The sequence below is a fragment of the Podarcis liolepis genome (assembly GCF_965112155.1).
Source record: "Podarcis liolepis genome assembly, chromosome: 11".
In the NCBI taxonomy this organism is placed as follows: domain Eukaryota; kingdom Metazoa; phylum Chordata; class Lepidosauria; order Squamata; family Lacertidae; genus Podarcis; species Podarcis liolepis.
This window is the reverse complement of record NC_139565.1, coordinates 28,778,794-28,792,541: the sequence shown is the minus strand read 5'-3', so window position 1 is coordinate 28,792,541 and position 13,748 is coordinate 28,778,794. Positions and strand designations below refer to the sequence as shown.

At 41.2% G+C, this 13,748-nt stretch overlaps 1 protein-coding gene across 1 annotated transcript in view; it reads right to left on the bottom strand.

Annotated features, from left to right (window-relative positions):
* The window catches only part of ELL2 (elongation factor for RNA polymerase II 2), a 40,312-nt gene that overhangs the window by 17,145 nt on the left and 9,419 nt on the right, over positions 1 to 13,748 (bottom strand). The window contains exons 3-5 of the mRNA XM_083464526.1: positions 8,450 to 8,571; positions 6,743 to 6,906; positions 1,580 to 1,839 (exon numbers count right to left, since the gene is read on the bottom strand). Coding sequence (XP_083320652.1) covers positions 1,580 to 1,839; positions 6,743 to 6,906; positions 8,450 to 8,571 — 546 coding nt within the window. The remainder of the gene's footprint in view (positions 1 to 1,579; positions 1,840 to 6,742; positions 6,907 to 8,449; positions 8,572 to 13,748) is intronic.

The following is a 13,748-nucleotide window of genomic DNA, read 5'->3' as shown; positions in this document are numbered from 1 at the left end:
TAGCCGCGTGCGCGTGACCCACCGATCCCACTTCTTTCATCTCCCCTTCCTGCTCACCTGCCTCCTTCCCGTCCTCTCCCCTGCCTGCCTGCCTGCCTCCTCCAGCTGGGAGCACGGGGAAATGGAGCACTGCCTGCCCGTGACTCCCGCGCCTACTGCCAGCCATCAGAGGAAGGGGGGAGCTGGTGTGCCACGCTCCTGGCTGGAGGAGGCAAGCAGGCAGGGGATAGGATGGGAAGGAGGCAGGCGAGCGGGAAGGGGAGAGGAAGGAACCAGCAAAGCGGCGCAGCAGCCGCCCCCTTCTTTTGACGGCTCGCGGTAGCGTGGGAGTCCGAGATGTGGGTGGGCGGAGCACCGAATGTCACCCCCGCTCAGGGATGACACCCAGAGCAGTGCGCCGCCCCCCGCCCCCACTTTCCTTCGCCAGTGTCTAGTGATATGAGTAAGTGCTGAAAAGATAACCGAATATGAAATTATTCAACTATTTTATGCGATCACTTTTAAACACCAATCAAGTATAGCTGTCTATCTCAGATACCTAAACGATGGCTATATTCCAAAGAAAAGATCTGCATGTGCAGGAATGAATTGCACATGAAGCTGGAACTTTGCTTATTGTTCTTGGCGCAGCAGTTTCTGAAGAAGCAAACTGCTGTTTAGCTTAAAAACCAGGTTGCCTCTCTGGCAGTGAGAGTAGGAATACAGCAATGCTGCAGCAATAGGAGTTAACTTCAGATATTCTACTCAGTCAAGACTTCTGAAATATACGTCTCAGCTACCTTGTAGTTTCTGCAGAAAGAAGAGTCTACATTTTTACACATGTGGAATTACTTCATCATCCCACTTTGAAGGCTTGCATTTAGCAAAAGAGTTCTCTTCTGCCCACTCTTTTTCTAAATTATTTAAGTAGCTTAGTCTTATTTTCTATTTCCTTATTGTCAATTTAAAGACCCCATTATAATCGCTTCCTAGTAAGATTTCTTCTTCAGCTAATAAAATTAATTTAGCTGAGGGGTGGGGAGGAGAGCCTTATAGAAGTTCTCATTGATTCAAGGTTGAAGAGTAACAATTCTCCCTCATTAAAATATTAGGGGAGAAATTTCTTGAGGAGTTTGTTTTCTCAATTCCTAAAATAAGAATTTTAGAAAAAAACTGCTCTTTTTAACTGGGTTGTTTAAATCCATTGGCTTGGAAGCAAAGATGCCTTCCTTCACTTTTTCATTCAAGTGCTGTTTCTGCCCAAGCATAAATGTGCTTGGTCATGAAAAATATGACCCCAGATTCAAAGTAGTCCTCCCATTTGAGCAAACTAATGCACAAGCTTTATCTCCAGAGTTTTTACACAAACCACACTGTGGCACATGTTAGAAGAGTCTTTAGGTTTAGACCCAACTTGCAGTTTTTTATATAGATGGATGTTGGCAAAACTGGAGGCATTTTCAAGATATGTAAAAGAAAAACAAAAAAACAAAAACTAATTTGGCATAACACCACTAATTTAAGCATGGCAATATATGCACCGTAACCACTGAAAACAAAAACATGAGAAAGGATAGGAGAGTAAAACAAAGAATCTCACCTGTTGAAGAATAATTGCAAGGGAATTCCTGTCTTTTTGACTAACACCATCTTTGAGTAAGCGAGCAAGAAGCTCTGGTTTTTTATAGGTTTTCAGTGCCAATAAGTGAATGACTCTATCCCTATATGGCCGCTGAGAAATACTGTTGTTTGTATGCGTCTTGCGTATTGTACTTGCTGGGTTGATGGGAGTGGACCTTTTCCTCTCAGGCACTGCATCTGGAATACTTTGTGGCGCTTTCCGAATTTGTACTCTTTTACCTATATGCAAGATAAACAACCGTTTTCATTTCTCTCCACCTTAGACACAAAAAAGTTACCCAAAATTTACTTCCTGACTTTTTTTAAAAAAGGATTTTCAACCATTTTTAGAGAGTTGTTCGTTCTTTGTGCCTATAGCCTATATTAATATCGGTAACAATGGATATAATTTCATTACCTTATAATTTAAGACTCAAGTAAATCCCTGCAATATATTTCCAACGGGCAAGTTTGGTCAGTGTTAAGGCTATGTAATTTGTGGGATCATCAACCCATCTCTTTTTATTCTGTAAAATTTAACTGTGGCATCCTGCTAGTGCAACAGACTAGGTGAGTCAAACTATGTGCTAGTTGATGAAATGGAACCATTCTCTCTTTTTTTTGTCGGTATTATTTTCTTCTAGTATTAAATTTTCTGCTGGTGTGTGTCTGTATCCTCTGCTCTCAACTGTTCTTTTTAATGCAACTAAGTCCAAGGATCACTGACTGGTACCCTTGCTATTGCACTTTACAAATTCTAAATAGGGCAAAATGGATTCAAAATTTAGTAGAAGAGACAATTTTACTAGCAGTTTCCTGGCAGCTATAAATAAAATAATTAATCTTTTGACACCTGATAGATACTACTTAAAGACTTTCTACTGCTTCATTTTACACTAGAAGGAGATGCTAATAAGCTATTTCTAGGAAATAAGAGTTTTCCAAATCAGTGAAACACCCAAATTCAAAGCTATGCGTGGCTGAACTTACCAGGTTGCTTTGAACAAGTTTATTGTGGGATATACAGTTTTTAGTCCAAAAGCCCCCAAAGTGGTGAACTATATTTGTATTACTACAAAAGACCACTATGATATTGCTCACATAGGTTATATGGCATATAACCTATGCCACACAGAGTTACGACAGAGCACTAAAGATGATAAGCAAATATGTTTCTTGTTAATATTGCAGGATCCAATATGCCTAGTTATTTCCACAGCCAGTCAACATAGTTGCTATGAAATTTCTCTGAAGAACCCACAACTAGCATGTTTTGGTTCTGGAGCTTTGCTGTATCTTTCCAGGAAAAAGAGCTTTGCATCACCACAAGCATTCAAAATTATTTGGCAAGAGCTGTGTCTTTTAAAAAAGTTCTGCAGTGCTTCATCTCTTCTGTAAATCTTGGTAACTGTGTGGAAGGAGGAGTTCTAATGAAAACCACCTGAACTCATTCCACATACACACAGATCCCAGATTTGAACAAGGGATGACGTGGTTTCAACAACAGCTACTAATGCTTCGGAATAAGGCTATTTAAGAGTTCTTTGGTGTCGTGAGTTAGGAGATGACTGGCTGAGAAAGCGGATGACAATGTTTTGTAGAACTGAATTATACTAGGAAACTCACAGCTTTGGAGGCCAACTAAAGGTAAAAGACAGAAAACTAGATGGTTTTATTACTGCTATACTAAAACCTTTGTTAGTTTTTATAAAAAATCTAACACACTTTAACCAAACACAGGTAAAACCTATGTTATTTAAAGAAACTATTATCTTATTTCAGCCATCCTTTGATAACACTTCAGTAAGTGTTCTCTCATAAATCAGGTTGTTATTTTGTTTTAGAAATAGTTTCCTCCTAGTTAACATAATAGCTTCCCAGTTATTATGAAATATATTAGCAACTTGACTAGAATTTTACTATTGCAAAAAAGACCCAAATGCTTCTCTAATTCTAATCTACTGCAAACAACAAATTCACTAGAACCAAAACATTCTTTGGAAGTTAAATGTTTACTGCTAATAGTGAATACCGATTAAATGATCTGTTTAGATCATGACACAGCTTGCTTGAGAACTGCTAGAAAATTACTATTCCTCTAGGTTTCACTTGGCAAAAATATGTTTGCATGAACAAGTCTGGAGTTTTGGCATCCTTTGCCCATCTGTGAAGTGAGAATCATAGCCATCTACCTTACAGATTGCCAAAGAAAAAAAATAAAAGAAGAATAATGCGACTAGAAATTAAGAGTGTTACAAAAAAATTATTTGGCTAATTTTATAAAATTTAGCTTTTCTTCCAAAAGACGTTTAATGATTTGCCAAGTGGACAGCGCATTACAAAGAATGCCATTCCGAGCATGTACAACCCAAGTTTCTAAAGTCAATAAAGTAAAAGATAACTTGAAGCTCATATACAACATGCAGCAACTTGAATTCCTGCTACAGGACATTAAAATAGACACATAAATAGAAAAAAAATTAAAAGCACTAATCCAAATGAATTAACTGCAGTTAATTCCTATTATCCTATGCAGCTTAATCCTCACTACTGTGTTTCTTCAAACTCCTGAAGAGCCATAGAGATAAGGTAAGATAGAGAGGAACTCTTCCTTCTCTGTCCTACCTTATCTCTATGGCTCTTCAGGAAGCTGAGCCTTCCCTGGCATATTACCCAACAACCAAAGAGTATCAAATAGTATAGATTACATATGGAGTCTCTCCATTTTCCTTTACTCAGGCTACAAATCCTATACTCCCTTGCTTGAGAACAAGCCCCACTGAATTCAGTAAGTCTTACTCCTGAATAGACCTATATAAGATTCTGAAGGAAGCCATATCACAACAACTGAATGCCAATCCACCTATTATTACAATTACCGTCATTAGCAATCCTGTAGCTACCACTGGTATAAGAACTAGCAGACAGCAGCATAAATATTCTAGCTTTAATACCTACGCACTTGGTATGTCAGCTGCAGCTGGCAAAAACTTCAGCTGGCAAAACTTCTGCAGACACTGGACACACTTTTTTTTTTTAGTGCACACAGAAATGTCTGGGTCAAAGTATCTCTGCATATGGTTTAACTTATTTAACACATCTGACAGAATATAAATTGGCAAAACTGGTGTCTCAATTAATCTCTCTTCTTCATATCTCTCTTCCATCACTGTACACTGTAGCTGCTAGTGCCATCTAAAATCCTGTTAAAATACTGCCTCCAACATAAATTTGGACACTGAACTAAATAACCTCTGAGATCCCTTCTAAATCCAGTTCTATGATTTTGAGATACTAATGTTCTACTCCTTAAAATCAGAAAGATATCAAAACAGGAACTTATATCTACTGCAGAGTCCTGAAATGCATTAAAAATATTGTTCAAACGGTAACTATGGTAATTCAGTAACTACGGTAATTCAGAAGCAGAATTCAGATGAACCTGACATGATGCCATCAGGATCAAGAAATACATCACTAACAGAGAGTCATTCCCAAAGCACAAATGTCAACCATTGTTTCCTCTCAAACAATGTATTCTGGTGCCATATGGATGCTTTCAAAAAAAGGCAACGTATGAATGTTGCAGTCCTATATATCAGTGTTTCCCAACCTTTTTTGGGCAAAGGCACACTTGTTTCATGAAAAAAATCTCGAGGCACACCACCATTACAGCCCCGTGACGTCAGCGCGCAGCGTCACGCCGGGAGGGACATGAATTGCTAGCAAATTACATAATCACCTCCTTGAGGGCTGGCTCATCTTCTCCGAAGGCAGAACCCCATTAATTAACAGCACAGACTCACACCATAGCCAAGACGAGGGGGGAAAACCTCAGTCATGCACAGTCATGCACATGTGGGGGCTAAATGAGGACAAAGACCGGGCAGAGAGCAGGGTTCAAATCACCCCACCTGGCCAGGACAATCCCTGGATGCTCCCTTGGGCCACTCGCCTGACCCACCTCGCAGGGCTGTTGTTGCGAGGATAACACGGGGAGAACCACGCGCACCCCCGGGAGCTCCTTGGAGGAGAAAGTGGGCGATGAATGCAATGCACGAAATATATGAGAGGCGACCAGGTTTTGCAGGTGAGGGGCCCCCGCCAGCCTCCGCTTCCAACACCCAGCGCAACGACGCCGAAGTTTCCCCCCGGGCTCGGCTCGGGGAGCAGCGCTGCTCCCCCCCGGCTCCCCTTCGCCCTCCCGGCTCTCTCTGCCGCCCACTCTCTCTGCCACCCCCTCACCTGCCAAGTCCGGAGCGCCGGTGGAAGTTGCATGCATGCATGCAGGGCGCCGCGTTGCCATTGCATTGCACTGCACTCCATGCAACGCCTGCACGCATGCATTGCCTTGCACGCCCGCCAAGGGGTCTCCCCGCGGTCCAATGCGTCCCCTCCGGCGAGGATGCAGCATTGCAAAAATAAACACACACCCCCGACGCAGCCCTACCTGGGGGGCAGCCTCCGCCTCTGCGGGGATCCCCAGGCTCCATCCTGCCACCCGATCTCCGCGGGGGCGCAGGCAGGCTGCGCGGGGTCTGCGCGGAAGAGCCCCTGCCCGCTCGGCCGCCGCCGCTGCGCTCATTCCATGGCCGGGAGAAGAGCGCTTCAAACAAAACGCCCGGCCTGCCAGGCCACGCTGGGAAACGTAGTTCGCGCACCCCGCGTGGGCGCGGAGCCCAAGGGCGAGGGGACTACGGATCCCGGCAGCCCCCGCGCCGGGGACGGAGGGAGAGAGGCCGGGTGCAGGGATGGAGGGATGGGTGGGCAAGCGAGTGAGTGAGTGGCAGCCGCCAAGCCTTGGCCGAGAGCTAGGAAGGGCCTCCCCGGAGGAGGAGGTTGAGGAGGGAGGCGCAGAGCGGGAGGGAGGGAGGGAACCCCAGGGGTCATCTAGTGACGGCGCACCAATCGAAAATTTGACTTTAAAAAAAAAAAACTTTCAAATTTTTTAATTTTTCCCGCGGCACACCAGGCAACATCTCGCGGCACACTAGTGTGCCGCGGAACAGTGGTTGGGAAACACTGCTATATATGTTTACATAGCAGTAAGGTTCATTGAAACCAACAGGTTATACTTCAACCATTACAACAGTTAGCATCAGGCTGTTACAGAGGGAGAGAAAAAAGAAGACGACAGTCATACCTACATATGGTCCACCAGGTTTTATGACCTTTGTACTTCGATTGCGAGACTCCTCTTCTGCTTGGGTCATACGTTCTCTAGTCATTTGGTAAGAATCATTTGTTGCACATACTGTGATTTTGTCCTGTATAAACCCCAAGCAACTGAGCTGGGAAGATCCGGTACTAAGCAATAATGAGGGGGAAAAATTCTTATTTAAAACATTTGGATGTAGATGCAAAGATATAACAAAACTAAGTATGAAAAGATACTATTTTATTTCCTTCTGGTCATTTAAAGCCAAGTTATGGACTGTAACATATTCATCTGTTTGCCAGTTTTGTATATAAATCTGTAATAGATGTTTTTGTAACAGAGAACTCAGGCAACAACATAAAACAGCATAGCGGTTTATACAAATGTACTGCAGCAGGGAAGTGAAATGAAATGATTTCTTAAAGCAAAAGCAATGAATGTGGTGAAAAAATTAAGAGCAGCCTTGATTGATCAGATCAAAAATTGAATCAGTCTAACATCCAGTTTTGGCCAATCAGATGCCTCAGGACACCCCATAATCAGGGCTAGAAAACAAAAGTCCTCTCCTGTTGTTGATCCTAGACAATTCTTAGTGGTCTAGTTTGTACATAATGCTAAACCATGGTTAAGTGCTCTGTGTATAAAGAGGATAGATTCACCATGAGTCTTGGTCTCGCACGATGCTCATTCCTCCCTGGTGCCTGAAAGTCAGGGTTGAGGAACTCTTCTTCCTTTAGGCTTTATAGAATGAAGAGAAAAGAGTGGGAGCCAGAGCCCAAGACTCATAGCAGCTCCTCCCTGATTCTGCACAGAGCTAACCTATGGTTTAGCAGAACTGGGCCAATGTTTTTAGTTAGCTGCCCATTATGAAGAGGCATTTGAGCCAGACTTAAGAACTAGATTTGACACTTAAAATTTACAAAAATGATCCTAAACATTTTTACTCAGAAATCAGTATACATAGAAGTACAGACTTCTCCATATTACACCAACTCACAGTAATATTTACAGGTGCTTCAAGATCAAGAATTTACAAAAAGGCAAAATGTGTGTAAATAGACACTTATCTGCTCAACCCCCACTGATCATTAGATTAAATATTCTGGTGCCTACAGAAGAAGCCACAATAAGTAGTTTCTAAGAGGCTGTAGCCTTAAAGAAATTTGTACTGAATTTCTATAATACACACAAAGCAATTGTGCCAAGAATACATATTAACATTCCTTTCATTCCATTCTATAGCAAAGGCATGATTCATCAGTAGTATCCTGGGTGCATCTGCCATATTTAGCAGGCTGAGTAACAAAAGTAAACAGCTCTTTCTATATGATCTTTATTAAATGTGTGAGCACCGTGGATCATCTCTAAGCATCACATGTGTATGCCTGGTAGAAAGAAACTCGATAATGTAAATTGGACAGGATACTTTGGCACATTTATAGGATAAATAGTGGAAGGCATTTCATATCAAATAGCAGAAGGGGAAGAAGTGGCTTTTTTTGTCGAACACTAAGTCTCAACAAGATTATTTCCCACAGACAGGTAATTGCATTCTGCAGCAGATTGTAGCACATTTTAAAGTAATGTTTAAATTAGGAGAGGGATTCCTCATCAATAGTTCATTGCAATTACTCTTCAGATCATAGAAGCAATTAAAAACAAACAATTTCATTTCCCTTTCATAAGCATTACCTTGAAACAGTTTGCTGGACGCAGTCAAAGCTTCCCTGAGGATTATCTTTGCCAACATTTGACAAATAGAAATTAAAGGTATGCACTTCATTTGGGAGATCAGTTTTGGGAATCTTGACAAGCTGAAAAAGCAATTAAAAGAAAGACTCAGGCATGCTTACTTTATGGAAAAGTACCATATCTGATCATTAATACTGTAATGAATAATACAGCAAACTTGCAATGCCAGCCGCTTATTATCATGTAACAGATGCAACTGAAAGATGACAATTTGCCAAAGGGACACCCACTGGGTGATATCCAACCAAGTCATAGAGTAGGTCTTCCGAAATCAATGGACTGAAGTTCACTGATTTCAATAGATTTATTCCAAGTATGAATAACACTATATCCCACACACTGAGTCTAAGAAAGAACTGCATTCTAATCACAAAAGCACAAGCAAAAATATTGCTACACATAGAAATATTTTAGAGTTCACAATATATTTTCCTTTCACTGGTTTATTAATCCATAATAAGGCATACAACAAAGTAGACATTTCTTGCAAGGTATAGTAGCCCTAAATGCACCTTTACATAATTCATTTACATTTAAAGTCTCAATAATCTCATGTGTACACACAAGGGGGGAGGTGTAATTGTTTTGTTCTTGTTTTTATTATGTATTTTGATTGTGTAGGTTTATGCTGTGAACTGCCTGAGATCTTCAGATGAAGGGTGGTATACAAATTTAATAAATATGAATAAATGCAGGCTCAACAGACTTCTTCCAAATTTATTGGCTATAGGACACAGCAGTAGTGATGCCAGGCAGCTTGGCCACTCAGCATTAGCGACAAACCCAGAGTATTTCATTTGGGTCCAGAGGGCCATTTTGGACTTGACATATTATATGTCCACTCAGGTGCCAAGCTAAAGTTGCTAGGATTTTCTTCTTTATAAAAACTGAAGATATAGTTAGGATAAAATAGGGATAACTGTGGTCCAAATCTTGACTAGCATAAATGTCAACAGTATTACTTTATTTTTAAAATGTTTTTCATTAATGCAGTACATTTCATAGAATTACAGGCCAGTATTTCATGGAATTATAAGCCTAATTAGATAGGTATTTCCAACAGAAGTTCAATTGGGTGAGGACTTTAATTGCATCTTCCTTCTTGCTCTGTAGCTGTTGCTATTGTCAAAAGGTAAACGGCAAGAGACCCAAGAAAGGAAAATGAGGCCAATACAAACACTGATACCTGCCCACTACAGCAAACATACCAGTGGGTTCACAAGTAACCCTGCTACTAAAGTTGGCTTCAAAATCCCTCTGAGGACCCAGCAACTTCTATCAACAGCTTTTGTACAAAAGCATAATGGGGCCAGCATAATGCAGCTATGCTGTTCCACTGACTGCAACTGATACTGTATTCTAGTAGAGATTATAAAGTACTGTACTGTGCAAGCACAGATAATATATACAAAAAGGGGGAGAGACACTCTGTCATGTGGTCCACTACACAAAGGCATATCTTATGGAGCAAGTATTTTTGAAAAGGTAAGCAACACTAGAAAATGTCTAAATAAATTAAGCAAAGGGGATCTAGTTCAAAGATGATGTCTATGTCCAACAAGAGTGATTTATCTAGGGTTTCTTCCATACCTGGGGTATCACACCCAACAGTTTTCCTGTACACTTAAGCACAGCTTAGCAAGAAGAGTGTGCACAACCATGTGCCCTAAACAGAAGCAGGAGAAGGAAGGGAGACATACAGTGGGTTCACCCTGGCTGCTCCTCTTCTTTGGGGAAACAGAAACTGGGTGTGGAGTAAGACCCCTTCTTTGGGGTGTCGGGCAAAAAGACTTCACTCAGAATCCCCTCACGATGCAGATATGCTGGGGCTTTTATTGGAGGGGAAGGCGGGGTTTGGGAGCCTTCTGAATGTCAGCTTTAATCTATGAGAATATAGCTACAACAATGGTTGCATAGTTCTGTCTGCTAGTGGCTCCTCATTTTGGAACCTTTATGCAGTATTCCCAACTGAAATATTTTTCTTGCATGTGTGTTCTCTTTCCAAAAAATCTATGGGTGTTTTAGATTCAATTCCATTCAATATTACTATTGTAGACTGCTCTTTCTAAGATAATAGGGAGTTCTTAATGGGACCCAAAGGTGGTATAAAAATGTCTTTATAAACAGATTTATAAGTAAATAGTTGCACCTACTGGTTTACATTCAAACTGGTTCTTCAATACATTGATCTTTGGGCTTAAATCTGATTCTGCTCCTGTAATATTTATAATTCTAAAGTATCATGGATGATAGCCAATGTGGTGCACTGCTTAGAGTGTTGGCTGCAACCCAGTCATGATGTTCACTGGGTGACCTTGCGCCAGTCACTGTCTTAGCCTAAAATACCTCACAGGGTTCTTTGGAGGATAACATTGTGAGATGAGAGAAACCATGTATGCCGCCTTGACCTCCTTTTTCCTCCAAGGAAAATGGGATGTAAATGTAATAATTAATTAAGGTGGGGAGGGCACAACAGTCCATGAGTACATGAAGGCATTTCAGCCCCTTTTCCAATTAAGCTCCTTCTGCCTCCCAAAAAGGTGCTCCTGGAGATCAGAGATGCCATAAAGTGGCATTTGATATGACAACAACCAAACGGAAAAATTGTGTGTGTAAAATAACACATTGTAAGTGATATAATTTAGCATTAAGGTAACTTAAATGATTGTGTAGAATTTGCATATTTGGAAAATTCTTTCCAAGGACCTCTTTTCTTTTTGCTTCCTAAGGTATTTTCCTAAAGGTTCAAGTTCTCTGCATAGTCACTGAAGTCTTCCAGAAACAAGGAAGAATAAGTAGCAACTAAATGTGCTTGCTTACAAACTCCCATACAATTTGGGCATAACATATATAAGGAAATGTTTCTAGTTCCTGTAATTCTCTGCACTCTAAGGCATTACCATCCATACAACAAGGACTGAGCATATAGAGAAAAACTTTATGTGCCTGTCTGCCCCAGTTCTCTAGGGCAACTTGCTGAAGACCAGACCTAGACACCACCTGCAAGCATTTTTTATTTGGAACTAGCAGTTTTGTACCCAGTATTGCACTGGAATTCTACACTCCTGCTATCAGTGAAGTTTAATCAGTAGTTAAAGGCAGCAGAGTTTTCAATTGTGCAGTCCATCATTTTGATTCAAAATGGTACCCAACTGTATCCAAGCAGAGACAAAAACCTGCTCCTTGATCTTGGGCATCATCATGCACAATTTGGTTATGACACCTTAAGGGGTGTTCAAATGCACAGTAAAAGAACAACTTTGCAAAATATGGTAGATATTAATGGGCTTAGATGACTGAATTGATGTATTGCCCCTTTTAATATCAATGGCTTGGATCCAATGATAAGGGAGGAAAGCTTTCCATCCCCACGGCAACCCTCTGAATAACATCTACATAGGAATATGTGTGTGTGTGTTCTCTTGAAAAATGCAAAATGGCATAGGAGGAAGAGAGTATGGGAACCTTCCATGTATAACTGTAATCCTATATACATTTATTGGAGTAAGACCCTCTGTACTCTAAGTAGATAAATATAGGGCTGGATTCAGGCTTGTGTTGAGATGGGGAGAGGCCACAACTTAGTGGCAGAGTGCGTTATGTTCAATCTCCATTTCCAGGGAGAACTGTAAGAAGATCCCACCTTGTTTGAGACCCTGGAAAGTCATTGCTTGTCAGTGAAGACAATGCTGCACTTGACAGACTGATAGTCATTTAAAAAGGGGAGGGGGTAGCAACACGCCATGAATATGCTACGGACTGTTTCAGGTCAGTAAAGAAATTTTCAGAAGTATATCCTTTGGCAAGAGAAAGGCAACATTCCTTATATTTCTGCCAGGCACAATAAACTGGATGGCTAGGGGCTGACATACCAGCAAAAATGAAGTAGTTTATTAGTCACCACATTAAAGGGAGATTCAAACGTCACTTCTTTAATTACAGCAGAAGGTGTAGTTTTCAAAAAGTTTTTAATTTTTGGACTTTCTTTATACATTACCAACCATTTTAGAAGTGGCATTGCCAAAGATAATATTTGGTATGACTCACAAATAGTATGTGAAATTCTTCAGATGTATCTTATCTACTACTGAGAGGAATCCATGCCAGTCGAAACAGAACCAACATTGGAACTGTATCTAGTTACTACAGTGGTACCTCGGGTTAAATACTTAATTCGTTCTGGAGGTCCGTTCTTAACCTGAAACTGTTCTTAACCTGAAGCACCACTTTAGCTAATGGGGCCTCCTGCTGCCGCCACGCCGCCGGAGCACAATGTCTGTTCTCATCCTGAAGCAAAGTTCTTAACCCGAGGTACTATTTCTGGGTTAGCGGAGGTTGTAACCTGAAGTGTATGTAACCTGAAGCATATGTAACCCGAGGTACCACTGTATTCTTAAATACAGTTATACCTCAGGTTAAATGTGCTTCAGGTTGAGTGTTTTCAGCTTACGCTCCGCGGCGACCTGGAAGTAACGGAGTGTGTTACTTCCGGGTTTCACCGCTTGCGCATGCGCAGATGTTCAAAATGATGCTTCAGGATGCGAATGGGGCTCCGGAACGGATCCTGTTCGCATGCAGAGGTACCACTTAAACTTCTTCAGTTGTTCTTAGACTTCCAATATTTGGGTGTATACAGGGCAATCCAGTCCTCAAAATCTGGCTTTAAACCTAATGAAACTCTGAAGGCTGTAAAATAGCAGATGGCATCATCTTTGTAAATAGATCATCAGTAAGTCTGCCGATTCTGAGGAAGGCATTTAGGTACTGTGGCCTGCTTAGTTCAGCTAACCAACCAATGTGGTTAAACAGTAACCAGATGTGCAAGCAGAGAGACGGACAGAAAAGTCAACTTCAGACTCAATCCAAAATTTAAGATAAGATGAACCAAAGAAAGAAAATACTTGCCAACAGTCTAGTAGCTTATGGAGAAGCAGAGCAGTGGTGGCTTTGCATGCTAAAATTTAAGATTCAAATTCACAAAATCTACAGAGTTTCATACAGAGTTTCTAGCTATTGCCAGCAAAGAATTCAATTTTGTATTGCCTTATTTTTCCAAGTGTTCATAATCACATGAAGCAGCCACAGTCATAGTACAGTGGTCCCTTGGGTTACAAACACTTTGGGTTACAAACTCCGCTAATCCGGAAGTAGTACCTTGGGTTACAAACTTTGCCCCAGTACGAGAACGAAAATTGTGCGGCGGCATTGTGAGGCCCCATTAGTGAAAGCTTGCCTGAGG